The sequence below is a fragment of the Tremella mesenterica genome, assembly GCF_000271645.1.
Source record: "Tremella mesenterica DSM 1558 unplaced genomic scaffold TREMEscaffold_3, whole genome shotgun sequence".
Lineage (NCBI taxonomy): Eukaryota > Fungi > Basidiomycota > Tremellomycetes > Tremellales > Tremellaceae > Tremella > Tremella mesenterica.
In genome coordinates, this window is record NW_006711227.1 from 952,476 (window position 1) to 969,809 (window position 17,334).

Sequence of the window (17,334 nt, forward strand, 5' to 3'; positions counted from 1 at the left end):
ACATCGACTGGACAACTTGACGAGTTAGAGAGATGTTTGATGTCACGTGACGTTGCCAAGTGTGGGGCTCCGCGTTGAAAAGGCTGTGTGGTTGAGTGGGTTGGGCGGCTGCGCTTTTGTAAGGCTGACCTGCCTCTCTCGTCACCACGAACTCCCCCCTTCACGCAGTCTTCCATATCACTTCCAGATCCGATCCTGTGCACCGTGTTCTTCGACGTCGATCTACAAAATCATCTATTTATTATAAATCGGCATTGAACTCTCGGTCAAGTGTGAAACGCTTTCGTTCCATTGACGTCACGGAGATCTTCACTCACCACATCGTCCCAAATATCTCAATCTCCAGCTTGACAACGTCTCTCCCTCCCCTATATCCATCAACTTTAGTCGGCTTGAAGTCTACTTTGTGATCTCACTGTCGATATGCGTGTCCATACTGTTCTCGTCGGTGTGTCAGTAGGAGTGTTGTCAGTCAACGCGTGAGTTTCCATCCCGATCCTTTGATATTTCAGCTAATTTGTCAGCCTCTCAGCGTTAGTCGATCGAGCAATCCTATATATCCTTGTCAGCTAATGAGAATAGAGGATGTGAAGCTCAAGTTGGTTTATTGGCGATTGGTTCCGTCGGTTCTTGTTTAGCTTTGACAAGTCTTTTACCCGTGCTCAGCGTGGGTTCTTCAAATTGTTAACAATGTCTCATGCTGAGTTTAGACAAATGGATCCATCATCGATCCTCTTAACGCTTACTTGTCCACGCTTTGCGCTTCTTCCACACCGACATGTGATAACTCTACTTTGTCAAGTGCACAAAGTTCCGTATCGTCTGCTTGTTCTTCGGACATTTCCGCAGGAGGGACCGGTGCTACTGAGATTGATGGGTTATTGACTATCCTAAAGTCTTATCCTCAGATCTACGGTGCGGGATGTTCAAAAAATTCTACGTGGGTGTCCATTCCTTCTCTAGTGTTGTCCCAAGACTCAACTCTCATCCTCTTCTCGACATGTCATACCGTTTCCGTCTGGGCAAAAACAAAAATGTCCAAGTTTTCTTGACGTCTCGTCTACTGTCATCGGTGCAGTGATTCTTTCAAGGATATGACATAAAATGATTGCTACCATCAGAAAAGCTGACCTGCAGAACCAGTGGTTACTGTGTGACCGAAACTCTTACAACTATTCAAAACGACACCAACTCTCAAATCACCACTTCGTTCCTGACTTCTCTTCTTTCGGGTGATAGTACCGCTCTCTCAACCGTCTCATCCGCTTTGGGTTCCGGAAACCTATGCACTGGCTGTGTTGAACAGTCAGTTCTTTCTCCCCTCCCTCCCTGTTGTAACGCTGACATTTACAGGATCTACCTTGAGGCACTTTCGGCCAATGCGACCATCTCTTCGTCCCCTGTAGGGAGCGCTTTGACCTCGCAATGCGGTTCCTCATTCGGACGTATGTCTTTCCTTTTTTTCTCCCTCTTCTGACCACTGGTTGATGATTAGAAACCACCCCGTCGGGCGTATCGACCACTTCTGTACCCGCTTCGACCTCTTCGGCCGCGGCATCCAGTGGGTCGGGGGCTGAAAGGGGTTCAGTCATGATGCCTTTTGCCGTGGTAGGAACTCTATTCCTCGGTGTGATCGGCGGTGCTCTCTTGGTCTGAGCCCCTCACGTTCCAATACATCCATCTCGAGCAGATCTTGCGGTTATCACATAGGTTTAGGACATTCTCGAAGATGAGTGCTTAAAAGCGGAAAAAAGGACAAGGTAAGTGTGTGTGTATGCCATAGTCAGTGATATCTTTCAAATGTATCTCTTATCTCAATAACAAGTCGTCAAATCTGATTGTCCTGACCACTGACCAATCACAAGTCAATTTGAAACTCACCAAAGGCGTTTCACTCATTTACCCAGTCCAAGCTTTTCGTTATGCACCGCGCAGACGTCAAAGGATCTCACGGGTCGGGATGGGAATCATTCAGCACCATAAGACCGGTGGCTGGTGAGAAAACGAGAAAAAAAGGAAACAGCGATCTTCTTTAAAACCCCGTACCGGTTCACCTTCCTTTGACGGACTCGGACTTTGTCATGGTGTAAAGTAAGAGAACAAGGGGTCATTGAGGTTGAATGTTCCTTTGATCTGGTTCAGGAGGTCATGTTTGAGAATACGGATTGAGGAAATAGTGGATTCTCACTACTCGTGGAGCGTGTTTGTCAACTTGTCCATGTTTGCTTTCTTGTTGAATTTTGGAACTTATCGATTGAGTATACGAAGGTAATTTGAATACGGTCAAATAAGAGGGGTTGTTTTGGGAAGAGAGGATGAGGCCATGAACCTGAAGCATCTAGATGCACGTGAGTTCCCAACATTTTCTTTTCGATGTCATTAACTTTCCCTTGTCCTTCCTACTGGGTCGTCGACAAGACGTCGTCACATTCCCCACGACGAGATGAGTGAGATAAGCCTTTGGAGATGACCATGTCACATGTGATGCGACGTCGCGTTTCAGAGGATGAGGACTGGTCATTACCATTTGAGAGAAGGGAGAGTTTGGTGGACGTGAAGGAAGGAGAGAAGAAAAGGCGAAACAGGGTAGAAGAAAACCAAGGAAGAATAAACTCACTAACTCACAGTTGAACTCGCAGCCATAGCTACAGCCGGTCTTGCAGTTCTTTTACTCCTTATCACTTTACTTTACTTTCTCATACGTCATCTTCGAAAATATCATTCAACAATTTCCATCCCATTTTCCTTCTCGACCAAATTATTTCATTCTCACGAACCTACAACTCCATCAGCATCAACAGACGCGACACTTGTAACTCCTTCAGGATCAGTTTCTTCAAGACTTAAAAAACCGAAATCTAAAAGTCCTACAAACCATTTAAATCTCATAAATCCTAAAGATAAAGATCCAATGAGTGCTAGATCGAAAGATTTAAGAAGTGAAAGTGAAGAAATAGTAATGGTAACTTATGAAGATGGTTTAGCAAGGATGGGATTAAAACCACATCATATACTTTATGCTGATCCACCACCATTTGATCAAATTTCACCACGTTCTCCACCTAGATTATTTGGTAATTCCCAACAAATATCTAGCAACACTTCACAGATGATTGGTACATCTCCACGAGTTGATCATTCTTCCCGTAGACAAATATCAACAGGAGATAGATATGGTGATGGAGTAGATGGAATATCTACTGTTCCTGCTTTAGAATCAACGATAGGTGGAGCTGGAATGGGTACGAGGGAAATAGTTAATGCTTATAGGGAAATGATGAGGAGAGAAAGTCGGAATTTACAAAGAAATGACATGAATGGACAAGAAGGTAGTCCTAGGATTTCACCTGGTAGAAAAAATAGAAGAGAGAGGGAAGAAAGTGATAGGGAAGAAGAAAGAAATGGGAGTGTTAGAAGAGAAGGTGAAAGTGTTTGGTTACCTAGTTATTATCAAACTAGTTTATCAAGAGGGATAGAATTAGCAGATAGGGATAGACCATGGGATAGACCTGGTGGTAGGATTTAGATGAGTACAGGTTATGGTAGGAGGAGTAGAGTAGTATTTAAATATATAGTGCATGTGGATGATATTCTCTGCTAGTCAGTGATGTTACTATCATACTTCTGGAACCTTTGCTAAAAGAGGTACATTGGTCAGTCAAGTTACGACGCAGGATTCCTATCAGTGGGTTCCATGAGAGGACCGATAGATGAGGGAGAGGGTGTAAGTTAGTCTCTTCACACAACAGTAGAGCACTCTAACAAGTACGAGTAGAGATCTCTGAGAAAGAAGGGGAGAAAAAGCAGAAAAGAAAGAGAAAGAGGACAGAGGAGAGAGTAACTCACAGGAATTCGAAGAAACCCTGTCCACAATCCTCACACTAATCAAAGGCTTTTCATCTTTAGCAGTAGGAGGTACCATCTTATCCGCCATCCACCATCCTATTCCCACTACTCCCATTGTCAAACCGAATAACATTCTCGTTCTGGGTGAGAGAGCTACATGTCAGCCTTTGACTCCACCACACACAAGCGGAAGCTCACATCTGAAAGAATCGACAAGACTCTTGGCCCGAGGGTTCGGTTTTGGTGATGCGAGAGGTTCTGCTGGAATGGAACGGACACGACGACGGGTAGTTTGAGTCGGTGTGGGGAAAGTTGATGGGCCTGCTGTAGTCGAGCAAAGGTGTGATGTGGGTAGCATGGTGCTTAGAATTCCACACACTATCCGGTACGTCAGCGAGCAGATGTCTTTTGAGAGAATCGCTTTGAGAAGGGGAGGAAAGCAAAGTGAGAGAGTGAACAATTGGGATAAAACCGACTTTTCCTTCGGTGATCATCGGTGGCCTGGATCGGTGGCCGGGATTTCCGCTACCAGCCAAAGTAGCGACGGTACATGCAGGGCCATGGGCCAGCAGCGAAGATGCAATAAGTGTCCAGCAGACATCATTAGACATAGCAGATCAGACCTATTTGGTATACACATAACTTACCCAAGTAGTTCCAACTTCAATAAGTCTATGCACAAGACAACGTTTTGTACCCTCGCAATCATTCCTTCTTTTCCACCCCTACCCCTCATCTGACACATACAACATCCTCACAGGATGATACAACCTCCACAACAACCCTTCTCCACTTGATCATCGTGTTTCTCATTGGGTCTTCCACCTACACCTCCAGTGTTGGTCCTTCCCGGTGGAGAATTCCCAGGGACAGGTCCAGAATCCTTGGTTGTCAGCGGAGAGACAATCAGACTTGAATGGCAGTAACTCACTTTTTGATACCTCCTGATAGTTCTAACAAGAGAATGGAATGCCTCATCCACGTTTAATCTGTTCTTTGCCGATGTCTCCACGAAAGCAGCTCCAAAACGTTTGGCTAATTCACGACCCTCTGAATGATCAGTCATGAAGGGATATGGGCAAGTGATGAGGCTGACCTGAAACTTGGACTTGACGTTCATATTCAAGATCTATCTTGTTACCTACCAATAAAACGGGGAAATAGTCTTTATCTTTGACCTGAAGCATGAGTACATGATTGTCACTGTGAAACCTGAAAAAAGAGAAAGAGAAGAGAAAGGAAATGACAAACTCACTCGAAGAATTTGTTGATGGAAGGTTGATACTTCTTCGAAGGAGCTACGTGATGTGATGGAATACACTAGCAAGAATCCTTCACCTAAAAGTCAGCTCTAAGCATCATCAACACCCATCGATTTCTCCGTCATGCTGATCTCACCGGCCGATATGTCAAAAGGGATGGAGAGAGATGATGACCATGATATTGAAAGGATCGACACAAAATGGAGACCAACTCACCCGTCCGCATGTACTGTTCTCTCATGGCACCATATTCCTCTTGTCCAGCAGTATCCAAAACGTCTAATAACGCAACTTCATCATCGATGACACATTGTTTGCGGTACGAATCCTCTAATTGATCAATTTTACATCTTTACGTGAACGGATTGACGGACCGATGGTAGGATCATATCTGTGAAGTGTATCAGCGTTTGGTCCATTCAAAATCTTCACCAAAACGTCGACAAGGAGAACTTACTCGTCCACGAACTGAAGGGTCAGCTAGCTTCATGAAGTCGAGATTAAACTTACATGTGATTGAATGAATTGGATTGTTAAAGCAGATTTGCCGACACCTAATGATTTCAGTAATGGTCCAAGCGTCGCCATGACCACCTCCCTCACTGCTGCTCCGCTACCGCTTTCTCACTGAGCACCAAGTGGGAGTCCCCGGTATCACAAGGTATCAAGGAGGGGAGAGCGCGTAGATGTAGGATTATAGGACTGTAGCTAGGGTGAAGATTGTCATCATAGGAGCTCAATGTCCAAAACATATGCAAGCCAAGGGAATTCACTCTGTAGACAACGAAAAGTAGTAATAGAGGAAGGAAGGAAGGACTCACCACCACCTCCCACAACCACCAACTTGTATTCTCTCAGAAATTGAGCCTGATCAATCAGCTAAACGATGATGTATGTATGTGCGACATGCGGTAAGGATGGGGAAGGACGCACCTTGGACATGTTATATCCACGAGACGACTGATGGCAGTGGATAGTGTGCTTTGAACCAAGCCTTAACGAACACGCCTCAGTATCCGATCGAGTATAATGATGTAGAAGAAACAAAGAAAGAGAGATAGGGGATGTGAAGTTTATGAGGATATAAAGAGAGAAACAAGTCACTTTGGTGGAAAGTGAGTGATCAGTGAGTGAGTGAGTAGTGCGGGGGGGAAATGAAGATGATTTTACGGCAAAATCACATGCGATCAGTGCGCAACGACCCCTTTGAGGGTGCACCATATAACCATTGAATTTCACCATTGCCTCATATCTCATGCAACTTATCCCCTTTGACCTGTCACATGCATTTTATGTAATCGTATACATCGACTACACGGGCACTTGACACTTCCAAACAGCACAGCAAAGATATACAACTAGCAGCTAGCAGCTAGGCTAGCAACTAACACATCGTACAGGAACACCGGTACTACCGGTCCATCCATGACATGGCCTCATTCCATCCCCATTCGGCACCCCAGAACCTGGCGCGTCAGTCCATTTTCCCACTCCAAATGGAACACTACTCACCCCGCACCGATGAATCCACCGGCGGCTTTCCAAGTAGCTTGTCTTCCAATGATGACCCAATCTGGTATCTACATATCAGTCAGAGCCATCGCATGCAGTGGACATACTTACAGGAACGCCAGTGCGGATGGGGAAAAGTCTCGCCGCCAACTCCAATCCCAACGCATCGTTCCCAGCTATGATACACGCCAACGCTCGTCGGTGAGTGGGATGAGGATGTAACGTGATAATCCCTGCTCCTGCTTCATAGACAAGTTCGTCATTCAAGGTCATGACTGATTTCGTTGGGAAAGCCAGTGGGATCTTACATTGTTTGAGCAGATAATCCGTCAGACGATTATCTTCTGGTCGACCGATCGAAACAATACTCCCAAGCAACTCGTCTTGCGCTATTCGTAGTAAAGCATCTCCATCCGATAAGATCTCCGAATCTTGCCTCTGGTACACATACAGATCATGCGCTAATCTCTTGGCGATGTTCAAATGCTGAACGTCACGTCCGATGACAAAAGCAATGGGAGCCGTCGAAGCTAGTAGACGAATCATCGGTCCATACGCTCGAGGCTGATAGGGTGACATTTCTTCCTACCATATCAATTTCTTGTGCAACGAGATAGAGGAAGCGACTCACCTCCCACGTTTGCTTTGACTTCACGAATACCCCTGCACCTCGACCCGAAGTAATTTCTATCCGCTTCACATTGGTGCTTCTCAAATCGAGCTCCGGTATTCGTGATCCATTCCTCCACTGTCGGGCGTTAACATCAAGCCTAGCCAATCTGCCCGGGGTCTGTAGCTCCACTATTCGTATGCCTGCCCTTGACCCGGTCTCATCAGGGTTGGCAGTTGTCAACGTGAACCCTTCTTTCCGTTCCTCATCCGCCTTCCGTGGTCGCAGTGTATCGAGAAATTGCCCAACTTCAGGAAGGGCGAATATCTCGTTCCACCAATGTCCTCTTCCTGGTACCTCCAACAACTTGATGTCATTCTTACCCTCCCAGGCAGAGATGAGCGCGACGTGTTCGCGACTATGTCGTGGAGGAACGTTGTCGTCTTGCGATCCATGTATGGCCAAAATCGGGATATTACTGAGATTTGAGGCGTACAAATCGTTGTTGTAAGGTGTGAGTGCCGACATCAAAATGCCCATCAAGGCCGGATCGGCATAGTGATTTGATGTTCTGAAATCAGCCTCTGCTCAATATTAAAGACGTACAGATGAAGGTAGGGAACATAATCTTGAATTTTCAGATATCCAGCAGCCGGAATGACTGGTGGTCAGCATTGACCCCGGGGAGGTCCGTAGCTTACCTCCGATCACACGATCAGGATATCGAGCTGCCAGATGCCAAGCACCTTGACCTCCATTCGAATGTCCTAGCAGTCTGTCATGAGCTTTATCGAACAAATTTGCGATGAAGCTTACATGGTCTGATCGGATACTTTTACTCCGATTTTAGTCAAGTTTTCTTGTAAGGAATCTCTGGCGCTCCAAGAATCGGTCATACTACCACCATGCCAATCTTCTCCCCATTCCGTCTTACCGGTGGGAAGTATCGCCCAAGTATCTTGTCGTCTAGGCATAGCTTTCGTCCAGGACGGGCTGGAGGCCTCCACACCGGCGCCATGCAGAGCGAGGATCACGGGGGGAGGTTGGAGTGTGGTTGGGTTGATAAATGGTGGAGGCACTACCATCGCATATGATACGAGAGCGGGCATGTGACCATCCGATATTGCGTGTGTCATCTTGAATGGCCCTGGTTGCGTCAAAGTATGATGCTTCAGAGGAATCGACATTGACTCGGTACGATCAGGCCCTTCGGACTTCAAGATGAAGATTAGCTTTAGTGCTAGTAACGACTTCTCGATTGGTCCATGTTGGTAGATCTTGATTGATACCGGTCTCGTTTGGCCAGAGCGAACAGTGACAATACGACTCATCTCGAGGTCAATCTGGTGGGTTGCAGTATCCGTGGCTATCACAGAGACATCGTCACAGCCTTCTGGAATACGAAGAGGTATCGACATCCAACTCCCCATAAACCACCCATCCACCAAATCGGGCATTATATTTTGCCCCTTCCCCAATTCCACCTTGCCATCGTCGACTTTCACTCTCACTCGAAGTCGTATGACCGGCGGAAAGTTATGAGGATCTCCAAACATACGAATTTCATACATGACCCTGACCAGTAGAGTATATTGTCCTGGTTTGACAGCTAGCGATCGGGCGAAGTGGGATAGTTCTTCATCTCCCTTGCCACGTCTACCGGCCGAGGTACCCCCGAAATCGTATACGTCTCCAGCGTACCATACAGTCGGAGTCGTAGGTTCCTGAATGTCGATCAAAGCGAACTCTGTACCTTGTATTAAATCGATCAAGAGAGGAGTTTCAGAGCAATTATTGAGAGAAGGAATGGAAAGTGAAGTTCGAAGGAACGATTGGAATTGAAGTGCTGCCCAACCATGATCCGCTCTTAGCTGTTTCCACCTCTTCCATCAGCTCCATCTTCATTGCTTTAGGAAGAAGTACCACTGACTCGATATGGGGATATTTTACCGCCACCCAACCCTGAGAATCAGATTGAAATTCGGTCCATCCTACTCTTCCTCCAACCCCCATCTCGGAAGGCCATGTCTGATGGAAGTCGTAGGGTAAACGAGCAAACGCTATATCTGCGTCATCATCATCATCACCGATGGAAGCGGACAAAGGCGAATAAGCGAAGGGATGCTCTCTCATCCCACTGATACGTCAGCTTTCCCATATAAGAGAAAAGAGAGAGGAGAACGAACCTGGAAAAGGGCCCCACAGCCTGAGAATGTCAGCGACGACTAAAGCGAAGACCATAAATGGAGAAACTTACCTGCCATTTCTTACCCAACACCACAAGGGGAAGCAGAGAGGAAGAGTCATCGTCGCTCGACTCGAGTACTGTTCTCATCGTTCATCGTTCATCGCCATCGTTCATCGTTCACGGTGTGGTGGTAATCGAGTAGAAAGGATGACCGAAAAGTGCGTTGTGGCACCCACGATGAATGTTACGGTGGCCGGGAAGTCTACGGCGTCGACTTAGTGCCACGGCGTTTTTGATTTGAACTTCATCAAACGAGTTTGACTTCCAAACTCTTCCTTGCTCTACCTCATCCATGCATGCATTTAGAACGGATCTGAGACCACCAGAATGATCAGCATGCCCGTGGCTACCTCCCAGTATGGTATTCATGACCCAAATGTGCTTGATTGAAGATCTGAAAAATGAGACCACTGTAGACATAGTGCCACACACATACGACACTTGACAGCTCGACTTCCACCCTCCTTCCTGCCAAGGACTTCCACCTCAACCTTGTCACCTAACATGACCTCAACCTTTTATCACTTCACTTTGCTCATACACTTTGCTCATCTTGCTCTCCATGACATATATTCAAATGCATAGACTTGAATGGCTCAATGGCTGCAGACAACATGATTTGTAGCTTGAGGGAGGTAGTCACTAGCTAGCTACTCATGAGCTCATTATTGACTTGATTATGTGTTGCTGTCTGTTACCTGATGTCCTGGTGGCTCTAGCAGTCTCCTAGGACATAGTAGGTGTGCCTGCATTGTTTAGAGACTGTTCATTTCCCTTGGATTTATATACAGTATCTCAGGAATGAGGAGATGCATTGAAGTGACAAAATGAAAATGAGGTGAACGCGGAAAAAATCCAATGGCACTATCTCGACGCTGTAAAGGCCCAGGTTAAGTCGCGGATCCTGGATCGTGGAACGAACGAGCCTTCCGATCTTTCAATTCAATTCATGGTCCACATCGTGCATACAAATTTCCTTGCATTCTACATGCATGTCTATTCACTTGACCCCATCCAGTCCCACCTGATAGAAGTGAGAGTATCCTGCTAGTTTGCTTTGAGTATTCAGATCAGTCCAGCAAGTGAAAACAACCTGCCGAGTGTCTTCGGTCCCCCCTTCCTCTGTCTCGTTCCCCCCTGTCATACATCACCTACTTGCCACCTAAGATAGTCTTTTCCCGTGTTCCCACACTTGAAACACATCTGGAACACTTCCCCTGACCCCCTTTGGCTTAGGTTTATTGTTCTTGATCTCCATCAACAATCCCTATTGTCATCTCTTACACTCCCACACATGAAACACCTACCCCTGAACCCCTGTGCCCTTCATCTATTGTTCCCCTTTGTGTTCACATGCTTGACACACTTACCCCTGGACTCCTGTGTCCTCTGTCTATTGTTCCTTGTCGCACACATGAACCTGTAACAGTTACCCCTGGACCCCTGGGTCCTTTGCCTATTGTTCTTAGTTTCACATGTCAGGATTGCCAATTCTCTTGAAGAGAATTGCAAATATGTTTAGCAGTTCTTCCGTAGCTTATTGTTGTAGTTTTGCAGTTCAGCCTGTTTTGCTGTGGATATAAACCCCCTCCAAACAGGTTGTTCCCCACCTATGAATCTCTTGTTGAATCTCATTCTCAACTTGTCAGTCCAGTCAGATCCAGCCTGACATCTTGCAGTTCTCTCAGTTCCCTCAGTTCCCTCAGTCCCTTGTCACCCTCTGTATACTCCTCAAGCTCTACGAGCCCGAGACAAGTATTGGGTTACAGCCCCATCTCAGTCACCTTGCTTACCCTTTGGGGATAAGACAATAATGCTAACATATCTATAGATCGCTTCAACACTACACGAAACACATCAACAAACTCAACTTCTGGACTACCTCGAGCTTACAACAGCAATCAAACCACATCTGTTCCCCGCACTCCATGTGTCTGTGGTGGATATCACTGGAGGCGAGACTGCCCAAATAAGCCTCCCCAAAGTAATCCATCACAGTCACTTCCCCGCCCAACAACCTCTGCCCCACCACCACCCACTCCTAACCCTAACACCAATCGTTTTCCCCCTCGACAAACCTTCCCCAACTCCATTCCTAACAACAACGGTAACAAATGGCAACCTCGCAACAACTCTCGCCCCACCACGAATACTTCAATTCCAGTGGAAGGTGAGACACCATCAGTAAATTCTGTTCAGCCAAGAGCTTATGATCAGTCCTACCGCCACATCCACATCAAGGCCAAGGACCAGGTTGACAGAATGCCAGACCTAGAAGGATTGACATTGCAAGATGCTCATAAAGATAAGACACCAGTCTTCTCTCTTGCAAAGTTGAAATCAGATGCAGCAAATGCTCCTTTACACCGAGTCTGCATTGATTCAGGATCTTCGATATCACTGATGGATGTTGACTATGCTAAACAGTACTTACCCAATGTTAAGACAAACCCTCTTGACAAGTTTGAACTGCGAGGCTTAGGTAGGAATAATGCTGTTGCCTGGATTGAAATTGATCTCAACTTTATCTCGATAGAGCAAGATCATATCACTGTTCCAGTAGCATTCTTCTTGGTACCTGACTTACTGACAAAAATCATCATAGGGAATGACATTTTATCACCCATGGGTGCCATCATTGACCTTGCGAACAATACACTTAATTTCAAGACAATCCCCGGAACCATACCAACCACATGTAAACAACCAGAACGGCAAACAGTAGAAAGGAAATCTCCTGACAGTGCTATCAGACTGAAAGAGAGTTATACCTTCCAACCTGGTTATCAACATAGAGTTGGGATTGTTACTGATGATCTCCCAACCACTCCATTCTATGTAGTAGATCCAAAATCACTTGGAGCCTACTTATATGTTGGAAGATCTGTTGGCAACTCAAAAGATCCCACCCATTTTGCTCATATTGTTCATCTTGGCAACAAACCAATAACCCTTAAAGTTGGTACAAAAATTGGACAATCTTTCCCAGCTATTTCTTCAACCCTTCCTATTTCTCACTTGACCCATCATGACACCCACAACATTACGACACACTTTAATAACAAAACCCACCAAGACAACTTTCCCCTTGACGACCTCTCAATCAACCCCTCCCTCTCCAACACTCAACAACAACAACTCATCCAGGTACTGAAAAACAACTACATGGCTTTTGGCTATGGAGCACGGCAGCTAGGATCAACAACTCTGGCAGAGATGACAATCGACTCTGGAGATGCCTCTCCCATCTCTCAAGCCCCCTACCATGCCTCTCCTGCTGGAAGACAAGTAATTGATGAAACTATTGCTGAACTCCTTGAACAAGGTGTCATTGAAGAATCTGACTCACCATGGGCTTCGCCTGCTATACTGGTGAGACAGAAGGGGAATGTCACGACCGTCGAGCAACTTCTTCCTAATAGACCGACGGTCGACGAACCTCGGCTAACTTCACGCTTCTGAGTCGATGTCTCACCCAACCAGGAGGGCGCAGACGTCGAAAGGAGTGTAACTACGGCGTACTTCGGCGTAGTTACTCTAACTAAGGCTTTGTTCTATTGATGGCGATGTATCCCGATGTATAGCTATCTCTATTTGTCTTTTACTACTGACAACAATCAAGGATCGCTGAAGAACTTCAGCGATCTTCTCAGCTAATATTATCTACTCCTCCTAGACGTTCATCCAACCCTCTCGCGCTTTGACGTACTTCAACGCACTTCGTCCAACTTCCCCGAGCCCTCGGCCATCCTCTTCCTCCTTCGACTAACTCCGCCTAACATCGCCGCACTTCTGCTCCCATTGTCCCTACTTAGCCTAACTCCGCCTAACATCGCCGCACTTCTGCTCCCATTGTCCCTACTTAGCCTAACCCCGTCTAACTTCGCCGTACTTCTGCTCCCATTGTTCCTACTTAGCCTAACTCCGTCTAACTTCGCCGTACTTGGTGTCAGAAGTCCTGAGTTACGTGTAGAGTAAAGAGGTTAAGGCGTGATGGGGTTTTGATGGCCAAAGGAGGGTCATTGTTGGTGGAGTAATCGAGGTGTCACGACGTAGTTCGTGACAGTCGCCCCCTTCTTTAGCCGCGAACGTCCTCGTGAGCGATTACACCTCTGTCGTGGCAAGAGAACTTAGCAGCGTAGTACCCCCATTCTCTCCCTCCCCACGACCAACCTTCACTCTTCTGCTCTTTGCGCCGCACTTCGTAGTTGGGCCTCCTTTCACTCCAGAACCCGACAATGAGACTCCCCTAACTTCGTCGAGGTTTGCCGTAAGAAGCCCTGTGTCTTTTGTAGGTGAGACACGCTTCCTGAATGGCAGCCGAACAACACCGTTGTTTGTCGAAGTAACCCTCGCTTATATTGAGATGAGACACTATAGCGTGGGAATTTTGATCGTCCCTGCGATGCCTTTTGTTGATGAAACGCAAAGTTTGCTGCATGTTGACGACGAGGGGTTAGGTTTGATTATACTAAATACTGAGCAGTTCGTCGAGCTTCTCTCTTTTTCCCATCTGCTTTCAAAACTTTCTATCTCTCTTACCTAGAAAACAGATTTGTTACCTTGAATCATCGCCTCGAGTTTTATTCTCTTTTAAATATCTTAACGTCATGGCCCCTTCTACTCCTACACCCAGCCCTTTCGCCGCCATGAGGAACTTTGGTGGTATGGTGTCATCTGCTCGTGAGTTTTCATCGATACTCACCCTACCTCGCCGAACTTGGCTGATGTTCAGTTTCTTTCGGCGACAGATCTCGCCAAGTCTCCTCCCTCGGCCTCGGCACTCTCTCTCTGGGGGAGCCGTCTGGCGCCTCTCCCTCCGCTGGTTCTCCCTCCCCCGTGTCTGGTTCTCCCGTCCCCGTAACGGGTTCTCCTGGAGGGCCTCCTCCTGCCGCCACTCCTCGCCGTAGGACGCCCGCCTTTCGTCCTGGTGAGTCTCCGTCCTCCTCCGACCAGGACTCGCTCAGTGGGGGCTCGGAGTCGGGTGATCGACCCGACACCGAAGAAAGTGAGGATGATGATGATGGGGAGGGTAGGATCGATAGTGAGGGTGAAAGCGAGTTAGAAGAATACCCGGATGATGATGTGGAGGTGATTAGTGTAGAGGACAACAACGTAGATGGTCCTGAGCGTGAGTTCTTCGTCCAACCTCTCACACCTTCGCCGAACTTGGCCTTGTTTTATCTGTTCTTTAGCTCTCCAAGACATTGCTAACTCGCAGCCGCTCCTGCCCCTCCCCCTGCTCAAATTGTGGGCCAGAAACGACGCCGTTCCCTCTCCTCTTCTTCTTCTTCCTCTTCTTCTTCTTCCTCTTCTTCTTCCTCTTCCGGGGTTCTCCCCCTCCCCAACGCCATCGCCGCTGCTGCTGCCGCCCGCCCTGCCGCCGCCATCGCCCGCTCTGCCGCCCCCGCCGCCGCCGGTCCTGCTGCCGCCGCCCCCGTCGCTGCTCCCCCCCCTTCTCCCAGAGGGGAGCCTTCGCCCAAACGGGTGAAGAGATCACTGCGGGAAGAAGAGTACTTGTGGGAGAAGATGAAGTCCGAGCCTGGTCGTTGGATCGCGGTTGGTGTTGACGAAGCGTGTGATCGTTGCCGGTGAGTCCACCTATTCGTACTACGCCGAAGTTACTCCTGCTAATTAGTAGACGTGAGATTATCACGTATAATCGTCCAAACTGGCCCTGCCTCAAGGCAGTCAGGCCACACAACAAGGCCCTCCGTTGTGCTTCATGCACGTCTGGCCCCTGCTCCTTCTGTCCCGTTTCCTCTGCCCGGGACATCCCGCCCCGTCCCTTCGACGCTTCTCCTCTCCCCCCTCCCCAGACTCCAGCGTCTGTCCCCCGTTCGCGGGTACCGTCTTCGTCTCTCCGGTCGGTTCGCCGAACTTCGCCGTCCTCCCGCTCGTCGCCTCCCTCGCCCTCGCCCTTTGTTCCTGTGGCCGGCCCGTCGCGTCTCCCGGCTGCTCCTCCTTCGTCCTCCCGTCGTCCTTCGACCTCTCGGCCCTCGGCCTCTCGTCCTTCGGCCTCTCGTCCGTCCTCTCCTGTGGTGGCTTCTCCTCCGGCCCACAGCACCCGAAGTCGCCGTCCTTCTGCTCCTCCGGCCGCTTCGGCGGCCCCTCCCGTCACCCCTCCCTCTGCTCCCCAGAAGACACCGAAGTCTTCTTTAAAGAAATCAAAAGGGAAATCTAAAGAGAAGGAGGTTGCCTTCAATGATGGTGATGTGGAAGGTGAAGATACTCAGCGTGCTGGCCCCTCTGCTCCCCGGTTGTCCCTCGTCCACCCTCGTATCTCCCTGGACGTCCGTATTCCTGAGGACGAAAAGGAATTCGCCACTTATCGTTCTCTCGTCCTCGGTCTCACTACTCAGCTTGAGGCTGCCCGAAATGATACATCTCTCCTGCTTGACTTCTCTTCTCGTCAAGCTAACGCTTTAAACAATCTTACTGCGGCGTTAGTAGATGTAGTCAACACTGGGGCTCTGGACGACGAAGCAAGGACAAGGTTAGCGGACGTCTCTCGCCGAAGCCTTACTGAGATAGCCGATGTTCGCCGAAGACTGTTCGATACCCCCTTCCTAGTCACTCCTATGGCGTATGAGCCACCACCGTCCCTTGACTGGTTAGGTCGCCGTAGTAGTTCTCGTGTCCCAGCTTCCGCCCAGACTGCTCTCGACCTCCTCAGTCTTCCCTTCGAGTGTCTACGGACCATACGTTCTCTGTGGAGGACTCCGAGCATGCAAGCTGCTCGAGATGTCCAGGACTTCGGTGACTTCTTTGGGGCTATGAATCGGGCATGGAATGCTTCTCTCTCTACTGCGTTCCCGTCTGAGACTCTCGATCTACCTTCGGTCATCGGTAGCCTCCACACCAATCCCGCGGGACCGAGTAGATCGAAGGAGAAAGGAAAAGGAAAAGGTAAGGGTAAGAGTAAGGACAAGTGAGCGGTACGTAGCTGTAATCCTATGTTGTATGCAGTACGTTCTATCTCCTAGCCCTTCGCAGTCGCCCTTCTTTCGGCTTAGTAGGGTGAAGTTCGTGGAACTTCGCCAATATGTCATCAGCTCCATCGACGTTCTCCACTGGTTCCCATGATACTGAATCGTCTGTTCCTTCGTAACCTAACCACTCCACCAAGTACTCTAACTTTCCTGACCTCTTATTTACTCTAGAGTCCACAATATCCTTTACCTCCCAAGACTCTCCCACATTGTCTACTTCTACTGGCCCAGGTGGCTCAGCTTGCTGACCAGGAAATATTGGAGGGTGATAAGGACGGAGCAAGGAGACATGGAATACATCATGGATACCTGCCATCGTTCCTGGTAATTCCAATTTACAAGCATGAGAACCTACCTGCCGTACTACCTTGTACGGCCCACTTTGCTTAACATCTAACTTCTTCATTGGTCTCTTCGTCTTAATATTCTCTAACGACAGCATCACTAGGTCTCCTTCCGCGAAGTTCGGCGTAGTCCGGTGTTTCCTATTGTATCCTTCGGCGTACTTCTCATTAGCTTTCTCAATTCCTTCGATACAATCTTTGTGTATTTCAGTCAAGTCTTTTACCACCACCGTAGCAGCGGGCACTTCGACCTCGCTAGCCTTTATCTCTTCAGCCCAACGAGGGTGATATCCATAGTTCGCATAGAATGGGGTTTTGTTTATCGCAGAGTGCTGGGTGTTGTTGTAAGCAAAGCTAGCTCGAGCGAGTAGCTTTGACCAGTCGTTCTGCTGATAGGAGGTGAAGATTCGAAGATACAGTTCCAAAGACTGGTTGGTTCGTTCGGTCTGTCCGTCAGTCTGTGGATGATATGCAGTAGAGAGATGTAGTCTTATTCCGAGACTATCGGTCAAGTTCTTCC

General features: G+C 48.0%; 5 protein-coding genes across 5 annotated transcripts; 3 read left to right on the top strand and 2 right to left on the bottom strand.

Moving 5' to 3' along the window:
- The first annotated feature begins 140 nt into the window (after positions 1-140).
- On the top strand, positions 141-1,819 carry TREMEDRAFT_38302 (uncharacterized protein). Its single transcript, XM_007003247.1, has 7 exons — positions 141-479; positions 525-533; positions 583-667; positions 711-940; positions 1,138-1,305; positions 1,354-1,445; positions 1,496-1,819. Exons 1-7 carry the CDS (start codon positions 424-426, stop codon positions 1,654-1,656), a joined length of 801 nt encoding a protein of 266 aa, XP_007003309.1. The 5' UTR covers positions 141-423; the 3' UTR covers positions 1,657-1,819.
- A 504-nt stretch (positions 1,820-2,323) lies between these two features.
- TREMEDRAFT_61120 (uncharacterized protein) lies at positions 2,324-3,526 on the top strand (the record flags this gene model as incomplete). Its single annotated transcript, XM_007003456.1, has 2 exons — positions 2,324-2,348; positions 2,628-3,526. The coding sequence occupies 2 exons, from the start codon at positions 2,324-2,326 to the stop codon at positions 3,524-3,526; spliced, it is 924 nt and encodes a 307-aa protein (XP_007003518.1).
- A 1,074-nt stretch (positions 3,527-4,600) lies between these two features.
- On the bottom strand, positions 4,601-5,984 carry TREMEDRAFT_28995 (uncharacterized protein; the record flags this gene model as incomplete). Its single annotated transcript, XM_007003180.1, has 9 exons — positions 4,601-4,729; positions 4,778-4,896; positions 4,943-5,024; positions 5,102-5,184; positions 5,325-5,438; positions 5,483-5,499; positions 5,566-5,576; positions 5,619-5,662; positions 5,930-5,984. Coding segments are annotated over 9 exons (654 nt in total), but the record flags the coding sequence as incomplete, so codon positions are not given.
- Positions 5,985-6,519: 535 nt separating this feature from the next.
- On the bottom strand, positions 6,520-9,898 carry TREMEDRAFT_61122 (uncharacterized protein; the record flags this gene model as incomplete). The annotated part of the gene is made up of 11 exons (XM_007003457.1): positions 6,520-6,574; positions 6,621-6,688; positions 6,732-7,205; positions 7,252-7,801; positions 7,837-7,891; positions 7,932-8,005; positions 8,047-9,111; positions 9,161-9,367; positions 9,417-9,436; positions 9,488-9,555; positions 9,655-9,898. The coding sequence occupies 11 exons, from the start codon at positions 9,896-9,898 to the stop codon at positions 6,520-6,522; spliced, it is 2,880 nt and encodes a 959-aa protein (XP_007003519.1).
- Positions 9,899-14,088: 4,190 nt separating this feature from the next.
- On the top strand, positions 14,089-16,413 carry TREMEDRAFT_61124 (uncharacterized protein; the record flags this gene model as incomplete). Its single annotated transcript, XM_007003458.1, has 4 exons — positions 14,089-14,161; positions 14,214-14,609; positions 14,700-15,069; positions 15,120-16,413. The coding sequence occupies 4 exons, from the start codon at positions 14,089-14,091 to the stop codon at positions 16,411-16,413; spliced, it is 2,133 nt and encodes a 710-aa protein (XP_007003520.1).
- Positions 16,414-17,334: the final 921 nt, after the last annotated feature.

Excerpts from the sequence above, each read along its gene's own strand:
- TREMEDRAFT_38302 (XM_007003247.1), top strand. The coding sequence starts at position 424 with ATGCGTGTCCATACTGTTCTCGTCGGTGTGTCAGTAGGAGTGTTGTCA. Across the intron at positions 668-710 it reads GTCTTTTACCCGTGCTCAGC|ACAAATGGATCCATCATCGA; the intron begins GTGGGTTCTTCA and ends TGCTGAGTTTAG. Across the intron at positions 941-1,137 it reads GGATGTTCAAAAAATTCTAC|AACCAGTGGTTACTGTGTGA; the intron begins GTGGGTGTCCAT and ends GCTGACCTGCAG.